Source organism: Peromyscus californicus, unplaced genomic scaffold (assembly GCF_007827085.1).
Source record: "Peromyscus californicus insignis strain IS unplaced genomic scaffold, ASM782708v3 Scaffold_16__1_contigs__length_79575227, whole genome shotgun sequence".
In the NCBI taxonomy this organism is placed as follows: domain Eukaryota; kingdom Metazoa; phylum Chordata; class Mammalia; order Rodentia; family Cricetidae; genus Peromyscus; species Peromyscus californicus.
Genome location: NW_026294458.1, coordinates 27,957,347 through 27,981,102, shown reverse-complemented (window position 1 = coordinate 27,981,102; position 23,756 = coordinate 27,957,347). Strand labels below are relative to the sequence as shown.

The following is a 23,756-nucleotide window of genomic DNA, read 5'->3' as shown; positions in this document are numbered from 1 at the left end:
TGAATGCCTGGCCCATGGGGAGTGGCACTACTAGGAGGTGTGGCCCTGTTGGAGTAGGTGTGGCCTCTTTGGAGGAAGTGTGTCACTGTGGGGCAGGCTTTGAGGTCTCCTATGATCAAGCTACACCCAGATCCAGTATACAGACTCCTTCTGCTGTCTTTGGATCAAGATGTAGCACTCTCAGCTCCTTCTCCAGCACCATGCTTGTCTGCATGCCACCATGTATCTCCCCATGGCGATAATGGACTAAACCTCTGAAGCCAGTCCCAATGAAATGTTTTCCTTTATAAGAGTTGCGATGGGCATGGTGTCTCTTCACAGCAATGAAACACTGACTAAGACAAACAGTAACAACTCAAGACCAGTGAGGATGGAGCATGTCATTGTTACAGTACCAACAGTGGGTTAAGAAAGTGAAAACAGGCAATAACTTGAAACAGCTCCTGATGTTCAAAGTTAGAATATCTTAAGCAACAAAATAACAATGATTTGGGCTAACAACCGGAAGAATCAGATAAATATCCATGAGTCCATATTGCGATGAATAAATGCTTGAATAATTAAGCAATTATGGAGGAGCAACAGTCTTTCAGAATCCCAAGCATATTTAGGTAATTTATATGCTTGCTAAAATTTTAAGTTTCAGAAGTTTAGGGCCTGGAGAGACAGCTCCTTTAGTGAAGTGTCTGCTGAAGAAACTCAAGGACTTGAGTCTGGATCCTCAAACCCAAATAAAAGCCGTGTGTGGTAATTGCTCTCCTGTGACCCCAGCACGAGGGAGGGGGTAATCACTCTGAGGCTTATATTAATTGTAAATGCTCAGCCAATAGCTCAGGCTTATTACTAACTAGCTCTTACATTTAAGTTGATGCATATTTCTTATTTACCCCCTGCCATGTGGCAGTACCTTTATTAGCAGGGCACGTTCATCTTCTGCTCACTCTGCATCTGCTGGCAACTCCTCAGACTTTGTGATTCTCCTTCCCATCATCCTTAGTTTGGTCATTCCACCTATACTTCCTGCCTGGCTACTGGCCAATCAGCATTTTATTAAACCAGTTCAAGTGACAAAACTTTACAGTGTACAAGAAGATTATTCCATAGTACTCGTGGCCGGTTGTCATAGAAAAATTGATGAACTTTATTTTCAGTGAGAGACCCTGTCTCAAAAAATGAGATGGTTCAGCATTGAAGAGCCTGGGTTCAATTCCCAGCACCCACATTGCAACTCACAACTGTCTGTAACCCCAGTTCCAGGGGACCCGACACCCTCCTGCAGACATACGTACAGGTAAAACACCAATGTACATAACATAAAAATGAAGAAAATACAGGGGCTGGAAATTAATCATTTGGATTTGGCCAATTAGAGGTCACTAGTGACTGAAGAAGAGGAGGCAGCGGCAGCGGCTGTGATGTAGGGAATGAGGTGCACACCTAAAGTTAAGGTCTCCTCAGCTCTTGTTCTCCATACCTACGGATGAGAAGAGTTTCTAAAATACTTTAACTGACCCTGAACATTGATAAAACTAACTTAACCAGCATTAATCCCTGCCTAGCATCTGACATCCTGATGGATAAAGGACCAGTGTCACCAATGGAAACCTTTCTCAAATGTGCACACGCTAACTAACCAGCATTTGGTATTGAACACTGATAACCATATTTTTTTTTTTTTTTGGTTTTTCAAGACAGGGTTTCTCTGTGTAGCTTTGCGCCTTTCCTGGTACTCATTTTGGAGACCAGGCTGGCCTCGAACTCACAGAAATCCGTCTGCCTCCGCCTCCCGAGTGCTGGGATTAAAGGCGTGCGCCACCACCGCCCGGCCTGATAACCATATTTTAAGGACTTATGGCCTCCTCTCACAGATGTAGACCTTGTGATTAGATTGTTAGTCTATCTATCTCACGTGTAAGTGCAAAATTACAGCAATTTCTAACTATCCCATGGAAAAATTTTTCCCATCCACGTCCTAACTAGGTCCAGCCCTGCTTAGTTGTGAAATCAAGCGCATTTGCGATGGTATGACCATAGACATCTTTGAAAATTTCCAATTGTCTGCCTTAGCATGGCTTTTTTTTTTTTTTTTACTCTTAAGACTCACTTGGGCCTTCTCTTTTTTCTTTACTAATCTTGATCAAAGAACTCTTTTTTTTTTTTTTTTGGTTTTTCGAGACAGGGTTTCTCTGTGTAGCTTTGCGCCTTTTTCCTGGAACTCACTTGGTAGCCCAGGCTGGCCTCGAACTCACAGAGATCCGCCTGGCTCTGCCTCCCGAGTGCTGGGATTAAAGGCGTGCGCCACCACCGCCCGGCTTTGATCAAAGAACTCTTAATTAAAATCTATAACTACATTTGAGCCCCCAATTCTACTTGTAGGAAAATGATACTATCGAGGCATATCAATGCCCTCAATGCTTCCAGCTAACCATGAGTATAGCTAGATCAGAGTGAGGCTAGGACATGGAAAGGGGAGCCTTGGGTGAGATGATTAAAATACTGATAGTTGCCAGATGTGGTAGTATGCACCTTTTTTTTTTTTTTTTTTTTTTTTTGTTGGTTTTTCGAGACAGGGTTTCTCTGTGTAGCTTTGCGCTTGTCCTGGAACTCACTTGGTAGTCCAGGCTGGCCTCGAACTCACAGAGATCCGCCTGGCTCTGCCTCCCGAGTGCTGGGATTAAAGGCGTGCGCCACCACCGCCCGGCTTGGTAGTATGCACCTTTAATCCTAGCATTCAGGAGGCAGAGGCTGGTGGATTTCTGTGAGTTTGAGGCCAGCTAGGGCAACACAGACTCTGTTTTAAAAAAGAAAACAAAAAGAGTTGGGCATGTATAGAAATGTCTTGAAACCTATGTTTTATTTGTACGTGTGCTTCACCTGTATGTATGTATGTCACCGTGTGTGTGCTTAGTGCCAGCAGAGGTCAGAAAGTGGCCTCAAACCCCCTCAAATTGGGGTTACAGATGATTGTGAATTTCTTTGTGGGTGCTGGGACCAGAACCTGGGTCCTCTGCAAGAGCAGCAAGTCAACCACTGAGCCATCCCTCCAGCCCCACACTCCTTAGGTCTTATTAGTCAGAAGTCTCTCCAATCTGCCCAGATGTTTTCACAGATACTGGTCATCACGTTTGAAGTAACAGATGGCCCAAATTACACAATGGAAAAACTCAAATTTTCTTTCCCTTTCCCCCTACTCCTCTCTTTTTTCAGTGATTTTTAGCCTTGCAATGATTTGGGTCTGAGTGGCAGGCTAGGCTGGTGTGAGGAAGACTGTATATGGGAAGAGTATGAACTGTGTAGTCTATGGCTGTGAATGAATGAAGGAAGGACTAGACAGACGAAACAGTTGGAATGACTTACCTCTGGAGGTGTATACCTCTGTTCCCCCCAGAGCACTCTTGCCTGTGTGTGGGAAGGTGGGAAGAAGCATGCTGATGGACCCGTCTCATGGGCCACTTTCTGTGCGGTTACAAAACACTCGAGGTAATCAACTTGGAAGAGAAAGGAAGACTGACTTTGGCTCACGGTTTCAGATGTTCCCATTCATGGCCCGTGTTGCCATTGCTTTAGGGCTCGTGTCGAAGCCGTTAATTATTGCAGGGACTGTGTGGTGGAGCAGAAGTCGCCACTCCACAGTGACCCAATTTCCTCCCAATAGGCCCCCCCTAGTTCACGGGTTCCATCACCTCCATGCAGTGCTGCAGGCTGGGAACAAAGCCTTCAACTCACGGCCTTTGGATGACGTACGAGATTTCAAAGGCACTGCCCTCCCATCCTTGCTTGTCAAAAGGTGACGGCTACCCCGTGACACTAACACTCGAAGCAGAGGCTGCGCTCCTTTTATGTGGCCCCACAGTGTCTGTTTTTCTTATAGAGAAGCTGGGGGATTGGTGCTGCCAGTGTTTGGAGAGGAGGTGAGTGTGGCTAAGGCCGGCCCGAGGAGCCTGTCAGTCAGTTCCTGGGTGGCTGTCCCTGTTGCAAACCCACCTCTGTGCACACATAGGGGATGAGGACACCCTCTGCCGCAGCCTTCCGTAGGTTTTGGAGCCGAGGCCCCATTCATTGGTTTTGTTCACTTATTTTATACGAGGGGGGGGGGCATTCATTGGCATTCTAAAACTGTCTATGATCTTCCAGTCTGCTAATGAACCTCCCCCCCCACCCTCAGCACTGTTTTGAGTTTAATTGACCAAATGTCTTCTTTGTTATCTCAAAAGAAGTTTGTAGAAGAAGAAGAAAAAAACACATGTCTAACTAATATCCCTTCCAACCTGCACCAGTTCTATGTACTGCTTTTTTTCTTTTTAAAGTAATGGTATTCATACTTTTACCCTTTTGAAAGAATTATTTAGGAGACTATTCTTTTTCTTGGTCATTTTATTGCTCAAAATTTAATTTTGAGTTTTCTGATTATCTAAGTGAATAAGATTGATGTACAAACAGGATAATGTTCTATTGAGGACATATAATCCAGTACAAAAATCTCTTGCCAACTCAGAGTACCTCTTCATAAAGGCAGAAGAATAAAAAAAAAGCACTTTGTTATTGATTAAACATAAACTAAAATGCGAGCCAGCCATGGTGATACATGTCTGCAAGTCTAACATTTGGAGGCAGAGGATACCAAGTTTCGGGCCAGCCTACGACACATGAGTTCATCACCAACCTGAGCTACACAGAGAGACCCTGTCTGAAAACAATAATAATGAAGTAAAGCATACAAACAAGAATAAAATTCAGAATGTTGTCTGTTTAAGGTCGCAAAAACTGACAGCCAGGCAGATAACAACTGGCTGGAAACTGCTTCTAAAGTTTAGATGTAGCTGGGTGCTGAGGATGCCTTCAGTGTGTAGAGTGCTAGCCTCATGGGTTTCATCCCCAGCACCGTATAAACAGGCCTGCAATTCCAGCCGTGGAGGGGTGCAGGCAGGGGATTAGGGGTTCAAAGTCACCCTTAGCTATAAAGTGAGTTTGAGGCCCGCCTAGCTAGGCTGTATGAGAACCTGTATGAAATGAAGGAAGGAAGGAAGGGAGGGGGGAGGAAGGGAGGAAGAAGAAAGGATGACCAGTCCTGAAATAAGCCAAGTTGACAATCACCATGCCACATTTAATTCATCTCAACTTTACCTAGCGATTGGGGAAACCAGCAGGGACAGCTAGTGGGTAAAATCCCCGGGAAAAGTAAACTCACATCTTTATGACAGAGGTAGTCTTGTGGCTGGAAGCCAGGGAATTTAGGCTCTTATCTTCCTGGATGACTCCTGGGTCCTTGAAGAAACTTCCCTGGGCTGTGAAGCTGGTGAGAAGCCTGTTGGGCTTTTTTTTTTTTTTTTTTTTTTGAGACAGGGTTTCTCTGTGTAGCTTTGCGCCTTTCCTGGAACTCACTTGGTAGCCCAGGCTGGCCTCGAACTCACAGAGATCCGCCTGGCTCTGCCTCCCGAGTGCTGGGATTAAAGGCATGCGCCACCACCGCCCGGCTCTGTTGAGCTTTTTGAAACGATTCAGATCACCTTCAAAGGAGCAGGAAAGGAACTGGTAAGTCATTAAAGAAAATGCCCTAAGAAAAGCCAAAGGGACCGAATATTCTTCTGTTAACATGTTCCAGGTGTGGACTGTGGCTTTCAGTATAGCTAGTATAAAACAGTGCAGGGTGATCTACATAGCGAGGCGGGCACTATCTGACAGGCCGTGACATGTTCCCCTTCCCGTTGCCCCAGGCCTGTTTAATCAGAACTGTAGGGAAGAGCTGGTACTCTGTAGTATCAGCCAGCCAGGTATTTCTGAAGTCTGAGAAGCACTGGATGATAAAAAAAAAAACTTTCAGTGGTTACGATGAAAATGTCATAGCACCTGAAGATGAACTTTAACCCACTGGGTTTGGGAGACACACGTTAGTGAAAGATCAGCCTAATATGCTCAGTTCTTTACTGAGAGTGTTTGTTTGGTGGCATCTCAGTTTCTTGTTTGTTTGTTGTTGTTGTTTTTAACTTTTTCTGAAGGAAGCATTATGAAAGGCTGACTACCTTGCTCAGTTTTCAGTGTTTGCTTAGAACTTTAACACAACTAAGGTTAAGTATTTTGAGGCTTATTCAACTTTTTTGTTGAATTATGTTTGTTTTGTTTGAGACAGGGTCTCGTTATGTAGTCCTGGCTGGCCTGGAACTCCCGGAGATCCACCTGCCTTTGCCTCCTGAGTGCTGGGATTAAAGGCGTACACCACTGTGCCTGACAACTTTTATTTTAAAGTAAAAAAACTTATGCGATTTTAAAATTTAGCAGTTATCTGAATCACCTTACAGAAACTCTTCATACCATGTGTTGTCCGTAGTTTGGCCCTGTGGTTCAAATTAGGCCCTAAGCAGGATCTAAATGGTAGAGGCATGATATTTGTGCTGGTTAGTTTTTACCAGCTCAACATCGACTAGAGTCATCTGGGAAGAGGGACCCTTAACTGAAGAATTGTCTCCATCAAACTGGCCTGTGGAAATGCCTGTGAGCATTTTCTTGATTCAGGATTGATGTGAAAGGGCTCAGATCATGTGAGCAGTGCTAACCCTAGGCAGGTGGTCCTGGGTTGGATAAGAAAGCAAGTTGAGCAAGCCATGGAAATGGAGCCAGTAAACAGTGCTCTTGGATGGTTTCTCTCAGAGTCCTGCTATGATGATAGACCGTGATGTGGAAGTGTAAGCCAAGTTAGCCCTTCCTCTTCTCCCAAGGTCCTTTGGGTCTGTTTATCACAACAACTGAAAGCAAACTAGTCTTTGTTTCTCTTCAGCTGCTCAGACAAAATACCCTGACAAAAGCAACTAGAGGAAAAGGGTTGACCAGCTGTCAGTTCCAGGTTATTATTCCCTACAATGAGGGAGCTGGTTACATCACATCCATAATCAGGAAGACGAGTGATGAATGCATGCCTGCATTTGCTCAATTCTCTCTCTCTCTCTCTCTCTCTCTCTCTCTCTCTCTCTCTCTCTCTCTCTCTCATATCTTACATGGGCTAGGACTGAAACCCAGGGAACAGTGCTTGCTACCCACAATGGTCTAGTCTTTCCACCTTAATCAATGTAATCAAGATAATTCCCTAAAACATGCCCACAGGTCAGTTCAATCTAGATAGTCTCTCACTGAGACGCTTAGGTAATTTTAGATTATGTAAATTGTCAATTAAAACTATCACAATGGTATTATTAACTTGTTTGGTAGGCAATAACATCGTTTCTTCCTTCTTCCTCTCCCCCCTCCCCTCTTCCTCCTCCTCCTCTTCTTCTTAACAGAAGACTTGATTTTAAAAGATTTTAGTGTTGATGTGGAAGGGATCAGCCTGGAAACTGAATTAAATTGTATACAGGTGTGTGTGTGTGTGTGTGTGTGTGTGTGTGTGTGTGTGTGTGTGTGTGTATGTGTGTGTGTGTGCGCGCGCGCGCGCGCATGCATGTGTGTTTTGCTAAGGATACAAACCAGGGCTTTGTGGATGTTAAACATACATGCTAGCATATTCTCTAGCTTCACATATTTTTCTGATCATCCTCTTATTCTTATCCAATATCTAATCAATCACCAATTCCCTATTAGTGCTATTTTCTAAATGTCTCTGAATCTTAACATTTCTGGTCTGAGTCACTATCAACTTTTTCTAAGACTTGTAGTTGACTTCCCAGAATCTGGGGAGGAAGCCCTGAGTGGATGTGTATTGTTGACATGAGCATATCCATGTCAAGGGCCCCAACGCCTCAGATGCATGGGAATGGCAAAGCCTTCCCTAGGTCAGGCTCAGGGAAATGGCAAAGTCTTCCCTGGTCCAAGAAGAGCTTTGACGAAAGATTGACTTTTAGCTAAAACAGTGTATACAGGAACTATCAACAATAGCTTCTTCTTTCCCAATGACTGTAATATGAGACTGTTCTCCTGCAGAACCCCCACCAGGTTAACTAAACCAGCCTCCTTGTTCAGTTGTACATCATAACCCTGCCTCGATTCAGATGCATAAAATAAAAGATATGTCTCCAGGCTGCTGCTGGTGCATCTCCATCAGAGTGCATGACCCACCCAACCCCAGCTTTTCGGTATGTGTGTCTGCTGTTTCTTCACTCCCTGGTGCCCCAGTTAGGTTCATCTCCAAGGTTGTGAGAGGTCACAGCAAAAACCCTTTTCTACAGCCTGAATAAAGTGGTACTTAAAAAACATAGATCTAATCATGTTTCTTCCACTTAAAGCTCAGGAGTTGTACAATGAACTGTGAGACCTTTCAGGGTCCACCTTCTCCAGCTTCTCCTAGTACCCTATCCCTCCCCTCTTGCTTTCTCTTTTGAGGCAGAGTCTACTTACATATCCTAGCTGGCCTGGAACTCACAGGGATCTGTCTGCCCTGCCTCCCGAGCTGGGATTCAAGGTATGTGTCACTATACCCAGCCGGTCTCTCTTAGCTCTCAAACGTGCTATGTGTTTTTCTACCACGGGGCCTTTGCATGTACTGGTCCATCATAATTCTGTCAACTTTTTTTTACTGATCTTCAGATTTTTTTGTCTTTGTTTTTTGAGACAGGGTTTCTCTGTGTAGCCCTGGCTGTTTTGGAACTCTTTCTGTAGACCAGACTGGCCTCAAACTCAGAGATCTGCCTGCCTCCACCTCCTGAGCGCTGGGATTAAAGGTATGTGCCACCACCTCCCCTAATCTTTGGATTCTTTTTAGAAGAATACTTATTCAGGGAAGTCATTCCTGATAATGTTCTCTCTATACCCTCCCCCTTACTCCGGTTATGTTGTAATTTTCTCTGCGCTTTGGTCATCATCATACTTGTGTTTGTATTTGTTGGTGGTTGATCTTTATTGTCAACGTGATTGGATTTGGAATCTCCTAGGAGACACACCTCTGGGTGTGTCTGTGAGCGAATTTCCAGGAGCTTTAACTGCAGGTGGAAAACCCTGAATATGGGTCACACCATCCCATGAGCTGAGTCCTGCCTGTACTGAATAAGGAGGGAAAGTGGGGGAAGGCAGTTAAGTGCTGGCATTCCCCTTTCTCTGCTTCTTCATCACTGACTCGTCTGCTCCACTACCTGCCTTCCTCACCACGAGGGACTGCTTTCCTGAACTGTGTTCATTACTTTTCCTGTTGCTGTGGTAAAATGTCCTTCCTGACAAAAGCAACTTGGAGGAGAACGGCTTCATTTCGGCTCACAGTCCATGATGGTGAGGAAGTGTGGTGATATTTTATTTGTATGTTAATAAATAAAGTTTGCCTGGAGATCAGAGGAAATAGCAAGCCATTAAGTAAACACAAAAGTCAGGCAGTGGTAGCACACACCCTTAATCCGATCACTTGGCAGGCAAGGTCTGCGTGTTCAAGGCCACACTAGGGAACAGAGCCAAGCGTGGTGACACACGCCTTTAATCCCAGGACCAACCATAGAGACCTGGAGGTCTATACAGACAGGCAGTGACAAGGAAGTGAAGTAGCTGGGTTAAGAGCCAGTGAGAGGGCAGAACAACAAGGCAATAAAGGCGCATATTAGACAGGAAGTAGTTCACTTTTGGTAGCTACAGAGCTGTAGAGGTAAGGTTGGTGTCTATTCCTATTTCCCTGATCTCTAAGGCTTTCACCCCTATATTTGGCTCCGTGTTTTTTATTTAATAAAACCATTTAGAAATTTGTCTACAAGGAAGTCATGGCGGCAGGCATTTGAGGCGGCTTGTTACATTGCACTAACAGCCAGAAAGCAGCACGTTTTCTCCATTTCATGTAGTCTGGGACCCCAGCTCATGGACTGGTACTGCCCACATTCATCCAGGGTGGGTCTTACTTCCTCAGTTAATCTGATTGAGGCAATCCCTCACAGGCATTGCCAGGGGCATGTCTCCTGGATTATTCCAGATTCTAGCAGGTTGACAATATTAACCATCACACCTACCTTTCGTTTACAAAGTTCCATGAGGGTAAGCAATATTTCTGGTGCACTTAGTGCTTAACAAAATAGCTGGCATAGAGTATATGAATGAATGAATGAATGAATGAATGAATGAATGAATGAATGAACAGTGATTTCTTTTCACAAGCTGAAGTAGTAGTATAAGGTTTATTCAGTTGTCAGATTTTTTGTGAATAACCTTTTCATTTTTGTCTGCATAGATTATGCTTGTGCCCTTCAGAGGGATATTTTGCTTCAGGGGCGGCTGTACCTTTCAGAAAACTGGCTTTGTTTCTATAGCAACATCTTCAGATGGGAAACTACAGTAAGATACTTTGCATTTGATTTGTTGATACAAATAATTGCATAGTCAGAAATGTACACAATACTCTTAAAAGCAGTTTATTGAGGATAATTCAAAGGTAAAATGGTATGTGTTTGTGTATCTATGTTTATGTAAGTATAATGTATTTTTACGTGCGTAAATGTGTAATGTACTTTTCTAATTTCAATACATCAGGCTCCATTTGTACTTACTACAGTTCGGTTGGAAGGGCTTGATTGCCAAAACCATGGTTACTTGACAGACTGTCTACATTGTTCTCCGAGATTCAATGTGGAACCTGAACTCCCACGGGTCTTTCACATCCAGTCCTAATGTTAGATCCTGGGACTGATGGGCAGAATGCTGAAGGGCTCTGAACGCTGACCTTGATTTTCACAGAGAACACAGCATGTGCTTGTGAACTCCTAAAGCAGGCCTTCAGCCAAATACTCTGGATTAGATTGATGTAACACTTGGTATTTGGGGTTGCATATGCTTCTGAAAATATGAATTTCAGTTTTTAAAAAGTTTTTTGTGTGTGTGTGTGTGTTTAGATTTCTATTGCTTTAAAGAATATAACCTTTATGACCAAGGAGAAAACTGCTCGACTCATCCCAAATGCTATCCAGATCATCACCGAGGGCGAAAAGGTGAGGGACTTATCTATCTTAGCCATATTAATAGCAGGGAGAAATTGTCTCACACTGGTAGCACCGGGGTGTAGGTAGTTCTTGAAGCTACAGTGTCTTGTGGAGACACAGGATATCAGTAACAGATTCTTGTATGTTTAAATGGTTACTATTTACAGAGAAGAAAGAGGACAGCAGGGAGGTGGGAAAAGACAGTGGGAGGTGACTAAGATAAAAGATAATTACGTACATATAAAGATGTCACAATTAAATCCATTTCTTTGAATGCTAATTAAAATAAATAAGGAAATCCAAAAGTGACAGTAGTAATCATTAGGTAACATGATATGTATGCAACAGTGTCTGCAGATTACTGCTGTGGATGTCTTTCTGTATGCTGTGAATATGTGTTGCTCTGATTGGTTGATAAATAAAGCCGGTTGGCCTATGGCAAGGCAGCTTAGGGGCAGGAGGGAAATCCAAACAGACAGGAAGAGAAAGTAGAGGCAAGACAGAGAGCTACCGCCAGGAGAAGCAAGATGTAAGGGTATTGGTAAGCCACAAGCCATGTGGCAAAGTATAGATTTATAGAAATGGGTTAATTTAAGATATAAGAGCTAGCTAGTAAGAGGCCCGCCATAGACCATACAGTTTGTAAGTAATATGAGCCTCTGTGTGTTTAATTGGGTTCAAGCAGCTGCAGGACCTGGTGGGACACAGGAAAACTTTCAGCTACAGATTGCTAGGATGGATCCTCTACAAAGGCTATCTATCAATAGCAGGGCATGGTGGTGCACGCTTTTAATCCCAGCACTCAGGGGGCAGAGGCAGGAGGATCTCTGGGTTCAAGGCCAGCCTGGTCTGCAGAGTGAGTTCCAGGACAGCCAGGGCTGTTATACAAAGAAAACCTGTCTTGACATGCTCACCCCTCCCAATATATATATCGAGAGGTCTCAGATTAATGAATTGAAAAATCTATCTGTGAAAACATTAATACCCAAATCATGTGTGAAATTTTCTTAATCACTCCAGCATAGAACTAACTTCCTCCTCCCTGTAGATCAGCTCTGTGATAAGCAGTCACTGACTAGGCTGATGGAAGAGAAGACCCACTGGGAGGCCTCATTCAAGGATGCCTCTTGCTGCACTTTCTCATTGAAGTCAACTTTAAATATGACTTTACAAAAATAGCTAAATGTAGAGAAAGATACAGTGCTGAAAACAGACACAGAATTACAGATAGAGCATTCTACTGTTTTCTATAACATCAGAAGCCTCAGAGTTTAACTTGAGTGTTTTATGTGCAGAGATCCAATATTTTTGGAGTATTTTTAACACTTGAAAAAGTTGCCTAACTTAAAATTCATATCATTAATATATACATTTCTGAAATCTGCTTGTATTCTTAGTTTATATGTGGCTCAATTGACAGGCATCATATCGCAAAGTTCAGAATAAAATACTTCTGTTTTTCTATAAGTTTATTTAGATTAATTTGAGAAAATTATTATGAACATAAACAGCTGCCTAGTTTTAGCCAATTTCCCTAGTAAATAAGAGCAACACTGTGTTTGAAACTTATGTTTATTATGCTATTGTTACAGGGTAGGGCATATAAAGGAATCTCACTTATGCAGCAATTATTTATTTTTCTTTTAACACAAAGACAAGTGAGACCAGTGTGGGGAGTTGGTAGCTGTGGGCTTTGGTCAGCAGGACCCCACACACCTTCATGACAGAACTGTGATGTGCATGCATAAGCTGAGCAAACCCTTTCCTCCCCAAGTGGCTTTGGTCACGGTGTCTTATCACAGTGATAGAAACCCTAAAACCCTAAGTGCACTTTGTTTATCCAGTGTGTCTGTCCCCTTTGTTTCCATGGTGCTTAATTTGTCCCCTTATTTGTCTTTGTAGTTTTTCTTTACGTCTTTCGGTGCCAGAGACAGGAGCTACCTGAGCATATTTCGGTTGTGGCAGAATGTGTTATTAGATAAGGTAAGTGTTCATCCCAGAGGCCTGCTGTAAGAAGGCACAGGAGGGGCTAGCGTGGACCTACGTAGAATTTGTGCAGAGTCTTTCTTGTTTTCATAAATCTAATTCGGATGACAATTCCGCAATAGAAATTCTTTTGTTGTTGTTGTTTTTATTTTATTTTATTTTATTTTGCTGAGACAGGGTTTCTCTGTTTAACAGCCCTGGCTGTCCTAGCTCTGTAGACCAGGCTGTCTTCGAACTCATAGAGATCAGCCTGCCTCTGCCTCCTGAGTGCTGGGATAAAAGGCATGTGTCACCACCACCTGGCTAACACTTCAAATTCTTTAAAGCAAAAGATCTATAGTTATTTTCATGTTGTTTCTTAAATTTAAAAAAATTGAAGAATTGGATGGGTGTGTGTGGTGTAGCTATTTCTGGCGTTTTATGAGGGTGTTTGGGATTCAAACTTGGGTTCTCCTACTTGTCCAGCAAGCATTTCCTGAGCCGTCATCCCAGCCCCTCAATTGTTGTTGTTCTGGTGGTTGAATCCAGAGCCTCCTGCATGTCCCCCTGAGCCTCATCCTCTACCCCTATGGTTACGTTACTGTGCTAATTATAATCCCTGGGCTACTGACCAAGAAAGAAAAGATAGTAAAGAAACATTAATGAAAGTAAAATGAGAACTATAAAATAAATACATATTTAACACATAAGAAGCCAATATTGGAAACATAAAGGGACACACACATTTGATAAACAAAATACTTTCTGTTGCTGTGATGGAACACCATGACTGAAGCAACTTGGGGAGGAAAGGGTTAATTCAGCTTACGCTTCCACATCACATCCATCATCAAAGGAAATCAGGACAGGAACTCAAACAGGGCAGGAACCTGGAGGCAGGAGCTGATGCAGAGGCCATGCAGGGGGTGCTGCTTACTGGCTTGCTCCTCACAGCTTGCTCAGCCTGCTTTCTTGTAGAACCCAGGACCACCAGCCCAGGCCATTGATGACTAATTAAAAAAATGCCTTACAGGCTTGTCTACTGGATCTTATGGAGACATTTTCTCAATTGAGACTCCCTCCTCTCTGATGACTCTAGTTTGTGTTAAGTTGACATAAAATGGCCAGTACTCTTCCTAAAATGATCTTTTACTAGATATTACTTAAATCCTCATATCACTATAAAGGAGCCAACAGTGCAATCAAGATCCAAAAACTGATGGAATAAAAAAATATATACAGTCTAATTATTTGTGCTATTTGAGACAGAATAGAGTCAAAGAACAAATACCTTGAAAGGGAAAGAAAGAAATAATATTACACACAAACAGAGAACAGTGTTGACAGGGATACCTGGCAAGGCAGTCTTTAAAATTAAAGTGGATAGACAAGGAGTGTATTTGTATTGGTAGAAGGGCCAAATTGTCTGGAATACACAAAAGTTTAAAGTGCCTATGTACCTTGTAACAGAGTCCTAAAGTATATAAAGAAAAAATGAGCAAAATTGGAGGGAGAAATGAACAATTTAGCAGTAAAAGCTTACTTCAAAAACCCCACTTTCAATGATGGGAACAACTGGACCGAGTTCCACAGGGTAAACAGAAGAACACCACCACAAACTAGCCAGGACCAAAGGACACCTATAGAATACTTTATCCAACAGCATCAGATATACATTCTTCTCAAGGGCATGTGGATACTCTCCAGAACAGACCATAATACTAGATTATAAAACAAGTCTTAATACATTCAAAGGGATTAGTGTAATGCAAAATGTATTTTCTGATCACAGTGGAATGAAATTAGGAACCAGAGGTTCACTAGAAAGTACAAGTTAAATAGAACATTCCTAAAGAGCCACTGGGGAAAAGAAGAAATCACAAGGGAAATGTAAAAAAAAAAATCCTTTCACAAGCTAAATGAAAACAAAACTACATCAAATCTCATGGGATACAGCTAAAGCAGCATTTAGAAGGGAAATTATAACTGTAAACACTTGTTACATATTTAAAAGGCTGATCTTGAATCAGTAGCCTACCTTTTGTATTTATGAAACTAGAAAAAGGAGAGCAAATTAACTCCATATAAGCAGAACCAAAGAAACATAAACATTGGAGCAGAAATGAACGAAACAGAGAATAGCAAGATGGGTCCATAGAATGAAAGGTTGTTTTGGAAAACAAATTAAAAATCAACAGACTTTACCTAGATCTATCAAAAGTAAGGGAGAGGGGATGAAACAGTGGTGCATGCCTACGATTCTGACACTGAGGATGCTTGAGCAGATTGGAGAGTTCAAGGGCAGCCTGGGGTAGGTTAGGAAGACCCTGTCTCAACAAACCAAAGAAAGAGAAAGAAAGCAACACAAAATCGGAGCTAAGACTGAAGTGACTGAACTCACAAGTCAAACATCATTTTAAAAACTCAACATTCATTGTTTATTGTGCACATGTGTGTGTGTGTGCGTGCTTATGCAGGGTGTGTGTGTGTGTGTGTATGTGTGTGTGTGTGTGTATGATGACTTGTATTCTTTGTTCACATGTGTGGAGGACTACCATCTTCATATATTACTTGAGCTTGTCAAACCTTTTGATCATTTCATTGTCTTTAGCACTAACATGTAATGCTATTTCAAGTAGGCATTAACTCTTATTTAATAAGAGTGGCCATCTCTGCTCTGTAATGAAACAAGAAATGACGTTGAAACATGTATTTTAAATACTACCTAAAACTATCCTAACTAGAATCTTTAAAAAAGGATGGTGGTGGCACATGCCTTTAATCTCAGCACTTGGAAGGCAAAGCCAGGCAGAACTCTGGGAGTTCGAGGCCAGCCTGGTCTACAGAGCAAGATTCAGGACAGGCACCAAAACCACACAGAGAAACTCTGTCTTGAAAAACAAAAACTATATATATATATATATATATATATATATATATATATATATATATATATATATATAATTTTATTTTATTTTAAGTGTATGTATGTTTTATCTGCACATAAGTCTGTATACCACATGCATGCCTGATGTCCTTGGGGGCTAGGAGAGGGCATCTGATCTCCTGGAACTGGAGTTACGGATAGTTGTGAGCTACCATGTGCGTGTTGGGAATCAAACCTGGGTCCTTTTAAGAACCACCAATGCTCTTAACTGCTGAGCCATCTCTCTAGCCCCTAGCATCTCTCTCTCTCTCTCTCTCTCTCTCTCTCTCTCTCTCTCTCTCTCTCTCTCTCTCTCTTTCTTTTAAAAGTTTATTTTCTTAAAATGTATATGTGTACATGTGTGAGTCTGCATGAATATGTGTGCAGCATTAGTGGGGACCAGAAGAGGGCATCAGATCCCCTGGAAATGGGGGTGTAGGTAGTTGTGAACTACCACTGGGAGATGGAAACTGAATCCAGGTACTCCCCAGGAGCAGTGAAGTGCATCTAACCACTGAAGCATCTTTCTAACTCCCAGAATCTTAAAGACTGTGGAAGTTCCCTAGAATAGAAAGTACAAGTAGGACTAGGGAGATGGCTCCATGGGTCACGTACTTGCTGTGCAAGCATGAGGACCTACGTCTGGACCCTCAGCACCCAGATAAAAACAGGTGTACAATGCACACCTAGGATCCTGTTGCTAAGGAGGCAGAGACAGCAGCACTCTGGGACTTGCTGGTCAGAGACAGCCTTGCTGAGCCAGTGAGCTCCAGGTTCAATGAGAGACTCTGTCTTTAAAAAAAAATGGTAAAAAAGTAGTTGAGGAAGACATCCCAGTGTCAACAACTATCCTGCAGACGAGCCTGCAACAGACAAACTCACGTATATACACACGTGTGTACACATGCATAACACACACACACACACACACACACACACACAACTAAAAAGGCAGGCTGAAGATATAGCTAAGTGCTCGGAGTACCTAGCTTTTGCAATGCCCTAGGTTTGATCTGAGCACTGAGGGAGTGAAGCATTGAGAGGACAGAGAGAACAAAGTAGAAAAACAGAAAGCTACCTTTCTGTGTTTCTTTAGTGAACTTTGAAGAACAATAATAATAACAACATACTAATACAATAATGCTAACTACCATTTATGAAGTTAATAGGTGCTAGGCACAATGCTAGGTAACTGGTATAGTGTTGATAGTCTATAATTTTACAAGCTCCACTTGACTTCTAAAACCTTCCCTGCATTCCTTCCTGTTTTTAGACAGGCTACTGCTAAGTAACCCAGGCTGGCTTTGAACTTGTGTAGCCCAGACTAATCTTGAAACTGTCATTCTTCTGCCTCTGTTTCCTCAAGTGCTAGAATCATATGGAATTATGGTCATCTATTACCATGCTAGGAGGGGTTGGTTAGTTATTGTCAACTTGACATATCTGGGAAGAGGGAATCTTAATTGAGAAAATGCCTCCATTAGATTGTCCTAAAGGTGTTGTTGGCTGGTCTTTGGTCTTTTGCTCTTCTTTTGGTGGGGGGAGCTGCCACCCAGCTCCCAAATAAATCACACATGGAGTCTTATTCTTTTTTTTTTTTTTTTTTTTTTTTTTTGGTTTTTCGAGACAGGGTTTCTCTGTGTAGCTTTGCGCCTTTCCTGGAACTCAATTGGTAGCCCAGGCTGGCCTCGAACTCACAGAGATCCACCGGCCTCTGCCTCCCGAGTGCTGGGATTAAAGGCGTGCGCCACCACCGCCCGGCCTTATTCTTAATTATAAATGCCTGGCCTTAGCTTGGCTTAGTTTCTAGCCAGCTTTCCTTAACTTAAATTATCCTGACTACCTTTTGCTTCTGGGCTTTTCCCGTTCTCTTACTTCTGTAAATCTTACTCTTACTCTGTGGCTTGCTGGATGTGCAGCTGGGTGACTGACCCCTGATGTCCTCCCCTTCTCTGACTCCTTCCCCGCAATCCTTTCTCCTTCTATATCTATCTCTCTGCCTGCCAGCCCCATCTATCCTTTTTCCTGCCTTGCTATTGGCTGTTCAGTTCTTTATTAGACCATCGGGTGTTTTAGACAGGAACAGTAACACAATTTTGCAGAGTTAAACAAATGCAACATAAACAAAAGTAACACACCTTAAAATATTCTACTACATAAAGGCAAGTATGGGGGGGATTTTTCTTGATTAAGGATTGATTTGGGAGGACCTAGCTCACTGGGGACAGTGCCATCCATGGGCAGGTGGTCTTTCGGTGTGTAAGAAAGGAAACTGAGCAGGCTGGTGGGAGCAAGCCAGTAAGCAGGGTTCCTCCATGGTCTCTGCTTCCAGGTTCCCCTGTTAAGTTTCTGCCCTGACTGACCTCATGATTTGGTCATGGTCATTATCACAGCAATAGAAACCCTAACTAAAACATTGGGCTTGCTTTCAGTTTTTGTTTATTTTTGTTTTCAGATTGATAAAAGGCATATTAGATTTATTTTCTTTTCATTGACATAGGGACTTACTATGTAGGCTTGTCTGGCTTGGAACTCACTCTGTAGACCAGGCTGGTCTAGAACTCACAGAGATCCTCCTACCTCTGCCTCCCAAGTGCTGATAATGAAGGTGTGTGCCATGACACCTAGCTCTTGATTTCTTGATCTTGTGTGATATTCTAAAAAAACAAAGAAAAATTTCTAAATATAAATACGTAAATTGTGTTTACTTCTTGAATAAGAAAACTGTAAAAACAAATTGATTTAGAAGAAAGATTTTGTTTGTTTGTTTTTGTCTCATTTTGTGTTTTAAGACAGGATTTGTCTACATAGCTCTGGCTGTCCTGGAACTCACTATATAGACAAGGCTGGCCTCAAACTCACAGAGATCCACCTGCCTCTGCCTTCTTACCTGATTTAAAGAAACGTTTTTATTTGACCAAATTGTGTTTGAGCCACATGTTTTTGCATTTGTTTCATTTATTTTTACAGTAAAATCCACAGAAGAGGGAAAGAGTTAGACTCATACTAGTGCCTTTGAAAAAGAATGTTTATAGAGCTGGGGTGTTAGTTCAGTTAGTAGAATGCTTGCCTAGTATGCACAATGTACTGAGTCCCTGTGATCCCAGCACTGGGGACATGTAAATAGGAGTTCATGACATCCTAAGATACATAGGAAATTCTAGATCAACCTGGAGTACATGAGATCTCCTTGAAAGAAAGAAGAAAAATGTTTTTAATAGAACTATTTTTTTCCAACTCAAGACTTTGTACACTCCATCTGAAAGGATGGTATAGTTCCAATATTAACTCATGATAGGCATCTTCAATGTCTAGATCTGTGTTTATCTGTCAGCCTGCCCATTTTTGAAGTTTTCAGTTTCTACAACCTTTTCCCTGCTTAGCAAGAGCACACTGAGTTCCTGGGACTTTGGGGCCATCTGATGGCACCAGTCTGTGATACAATCAGCGCTTTCTCAGGTCTTTGTCATGAACCGTGCAGCCATAGTTCAAGATAAGGTCCAGGCTCTTCCCCACCCCATCTTCAGCTCATTTCCCTATTTAAACCAGTCCACCTCCTTTACTGGAGCTAGCCAGCCACTTCTGTCTCTTGTGCTTTTTTGATTTGACTTTTGAGACGGTGGCTCACCTTATCGACCATGTTGGTTTTGAACTTGTAATCTTCCTGCCTTTGCCTCCCAAATGCCACCATGCCCAGTTGATTTACATTTTTAAATGGCTAAACACACACACACACCACCAAAGAATAACGCTTCTTGATACTTGTCAATCACATGAAATTCTAAGTTTGGTGCCCATAAATAAAGTTTTATTGGAATGCAGCCATTTTCATTTGTTTGTGTTTTCACATGACACCAGCAGAGTTGAGCATTTGCAACAGAGACCATATGGCTCACCAAGCGTATATTTACTATATGGCCCTTTCCAGACAGTTTGTCCAACCCTCAACAATACTACAGCCAAAGTTGTGCTTTTAAAATATGTGCCTGAGACTGGCTTGTTTCTTGTTACTTTTTATTTTATTTTATTTTGCGGTAGTGGGGGACTTACTTTAGCTTCTTCTTTAATAACTATTGCCCTAAAAGTTTACCTAGGGACTGCATAATCTGGGCCCAGCCCACCTCTCCCAGTACTGGCTCAAATGTTTCAACGTCTTCTCTTAAATGTTCTACTTTTTTTGAGTGTGCAATAGTCTTCAAACATGCTCCGTCTACAACTTGCGCTCTCTAATTTTCCACCCCTTGTCCCAAGTCTCCTTAATAAATCTGAAGCAGCCGTCATCTTTCTTTCCATTTTGCATTTTTTTTTCTTTACAACACTCACAGCAATTACAACTCTCGGTTTCGTTTTTTCGTTCTCCTTGCTTGGGCTATAAACACCTCGAGGGCAAAGGCCGCGTCTGTCTTGTTCACTGTCATACATGCAGTGCCAAAGCTCAGTGTTACCACACAGCTGGTGACATCCATCTCCACTTACTCCACACAGTCTCCACCTGTCAGGCCCTAGGTATCGGTCAGAGTCCACATCAACTGGGTCTCCTTCCTCTCTTCAGTATGCCAGTTTGGGTAATAAGTTGTATGTGACATGTATCAGATATTCACTAAATATATTCGAAGTGTCTCAATTTATCAAAATTGTAAGGATTTAACATCTAAATAAGAAGTATCCCTAATTAACAAAATATTGCAATTCTTTTTTTTTTTTTTTTTTTTTTTTTGGTTTTTCGAGACAGGGTTTCTCTGTGTAGCTTTGCGCCTCTCCTGGAACTCACTTGGTAGTCCAGGCTGGCCTCGAACTCACAGAGATCCGCCTGGCTCTGCCTCCCGAGTGCTGGGATTAAAGGCGTGCGCCACCACCGCCCGGCTGCAATTCTTTTTGTTCAAGGGAAAAGCCAAGGATGGAGAAAAAAATTGTTTCAGAACTATTTAAGGTTCAACCTAAATTAAGTATATATTTAATTGATTTTCTTCCTTTTCTTCTTGTTTCATTTTGAGATGGCACTTTAATTACAATATTTCCCCCTTCCCTTTCGTCCCTCCAAGTCCTCCCATAGAACCCTCTCTCCTCTCCTTCATGGACGGCGTCATTATTCATCAATTGTTATCGTATACATATATGGATTTGTATATACTCATAAAGTCCCATATATAACCTGTTGAGTCCATATAGTACTACATGTATGTGTGTTTTCAGGGTTGACCATTTGACATCGGACAACCAATGTGTTCTTCCCTCTCTCCACCCCTTCTCCCCCTCCCAGCTTTACTCAGCTGCCCATTTTTCTTTGTGTAGGATTGTGGCCTCATGGGCTCCCTCCTAATGGTCTGATGTGCTCATTGGTGTCATGCTTGGTCAGCTCACGTTTGGGCTGTTATGTTGGTGAAACTTTATTGGTATGGCTTCCTATATTATTAGGAGACCTAGTCTAGTCTCACAGCAACCCCCTGATGCTCTGGCTCTTTCCTTCTCTCTGCCTCTTCTTCTGCACTGTCCCCTGACCCTTAGGTGGGAGTGTTTTGTAGCTGTAGGCGTTGGGACTGGGCTCCACAACTCTGCACATTGATTGGTTGTGGTTTTCTGTAGTGGTTTCCACCTGCTGCAAAGAGAAGTTTTCTTGATGAGGAGAGAAGGCTATACTTACAGTTTCAGAGGCTTAGTCCATTACCATCATGGCAGGGAACATGGAATGCAGGAAGACATGGCCCTGTGCTAAGAACTTGACACCTGGATCTACCTACAGGCAGCAGGGAGAGTTTAGTTCATTTTTGACCTCCTAATTATACAGGAAAATTGTTTGAAAAATAATGTATAAAGAAATTCTATTTTTTATTTATTTTATTTATTTTGTTTTTTCGAGACAGGGTTTCTCTGTGTAGCTTTGTGCCTTTCCTGGAACTCACTCTGTAACCCAGGCTGCCTTCAAACTCACAGAGATCCACCTGGCTCTGCCTCCCGAGTGCTGGGATTAAAGGCGTGCGCCACCACCGCCCGGCTTAGAAACTCTATTTTTTTTTAAATAACTAAATTAACAAAACAGGTGCATATTTATGTATAAACATACACATATGTCTGTCAGTAATAACAAGGGTTAAAAATCAAAAGGTTTTTGCTGTTAAAGCTCAGTTGAATTTTTATAGTCTTGTTATTTTGTCATTGGGTTTAGGATTATTATTGTATAGGCTGGATTCACACATACGCAAGCTTTCTTTTGAGCTCTCTTTCTATCTCAGTGTATGTGGGCTCCAGGAAGCCAGCCCTCCTTAGAATTTAAGAGTGCTTCAGTTGGAGAGAGGTCTCAGTGGGTAAAGTGCTTTCTACTGCACTTTAATGAGTGCCTGAGGATCTGAGTTTGCATCCTCAGAGCTCACTAAAGGAGGACACACAAGTGTGTGTCTAGGACACAGTAGCGCATGTCTGTAATCCCATGATGCCTTTCACAATATGGGAGATAAAGACAGGGGAATTCCTGAAAGCTTGCAGGCTGGCATACAGAGCAGGCAACAGGAGACCCTGCCTCAAACAGAGTGTAAGACAAGGTCTCACGCCTGAGATTGTCTTCTGACCTCTACACACACACACACACCCCTGAACACACATATTACACATAAAAAAGATAAAAAAATTAAAAAGTGCATTCTGAGAGTGAATTTTTAGGTCCAGTACCTAATAGAGCAGAAATCTACACTCATGTAAAAGTTTAAGGCTTAGCATGACTTTCAGCGTCATTGCCAATGGCCAAAGGTAGCGCATGTTCTTACACTGAGGCATGAAGTGGTGAGGGGACCTGTTTAAACAGAGACAGGTGTGCCCTCCCTGAGTTCTGATTTGTCACTCCAGATTCCATTCTGAGACCCACTAACTGGAATGGTGATAGAAGCAAGTCTAATTTGTCAAGTGTGTTGGGAAAGAAGAGAGTTTAAAACAACCGACTAAATGCATTACTGTGTATATATAAAGAAAGAAATGTCTGGCGTGGTGGTGCATGCTTTTAATCCCAGCTATTAGGAAGCAGAAGCAGGAGGATCTCTGAGTTAGAGGCCAGCCTGTTGTAAATATTATTTTAAGGTGTGTTACATTTGTTTATGCTGTGGAATATTTGTTTAATGATGCCAAGATGTGTTGCATTCTTATATGTTGCATTTGTTTAACTCTGTGAAGCTGTGTTATTTTGCCTGTCTAAAACACATGGTTGGTCTAATAAAGAGCTGAACAGCCAGTAGCAAGGTAGGAGAAAGGATAGGTTGGGCTGGTAGGCAGAGAGAATAATAGAAGGAGAAATCTGGGAGGAAGAGAAGAGAGATCAAGGAGCAAGAGAAGGAAGAGGACACAAGGGGCCAGCCACCCAGCTACACAACCTGCAACGGAGTAAGAAAGAAAGATATATAGTAATAGGAGAAGGTAAAAGCCCAGAGGCAAAAGGTAGATAGGTTAATTTAGGTTAAGGAAAGCTAGCAAGAAACAAGCCCAAGCTAAGGCTGGGCTTTTATAATTAAGAATAAGCCTCCATGTGTGATTTATTTGGAAGCTGGATGGTGGGATCCCAAAAGACCAAGGAGCAAAGATCCAAAAAGAATAAAAAAACAACCAATAATACCATCCTGGTCTACAAAGTGAGTTCTAGGACAACCAGAGTTACACAGAGAAACCCTGTCTCGACAAACCAAAATAAAATAAAATAAATTGCTAACTAACTAAATAAGTAAAATAAGAATAAAATAAAATAAAGAACATGTCAGCCTAATAGAGGCTTCATTAGACAAAGGCCAAGAATATAGGACAGAAAATTAGGGTGCAGAGGCAGACTTTGACCAGTACAGAAATGTAAGGAGCGAGACAGAGATGAACTATCAGCAAGTCCTTCCCGAAAACCAGCTCCCTTTGCTCAGTCATGCTTATCATTGACTTTCTGATGACAGCTCCACTCCCCCTGAGTGGCAGGCTGGGAGACTGCTAATCTCTAGAAGTCCCTGTGATACTGGAGTGCATTTCCAGCTGAA

At 42.3% G+C, this 23,756-nt stretch overlaps 1 protein-coding gene across 4 annotated transcripts in view; it reads left to right on the top strand.

Moving 5' to 3' along the window:
• Gramd1c (GRAM domain containing 1C) overlaps positions 1-23,756 on the top strand; it is an 89,538-nt gene that overhangs the window by 24,941 nt on the left and 40,841 nt on the right. For 3 of the 4 annotated variants that reach the window (XM_052740734.1, XM_052740731.1, XM_052740733.1), the window contains 3 exons: positions 10,124-10,227; positions 10,782-10,877; positions 12,771-12,851. The exons of the other annotated variant lie outside the window; for it this stretch is intronic. In XM_052740734.1, coding sequence (XP_052596694.1) covers positions 10,124-10,227; positions 10,782-10,877; positions 12,771-12,851 — 281 coding nt within the window. The remainder of the gene's footprint in view (positions 1-10,123; positions 10,228-10,781; positions 10,878-12,770; positions 12,852-23,756) is intronic. 4 annotated transcript variants of the gene reach the window in all.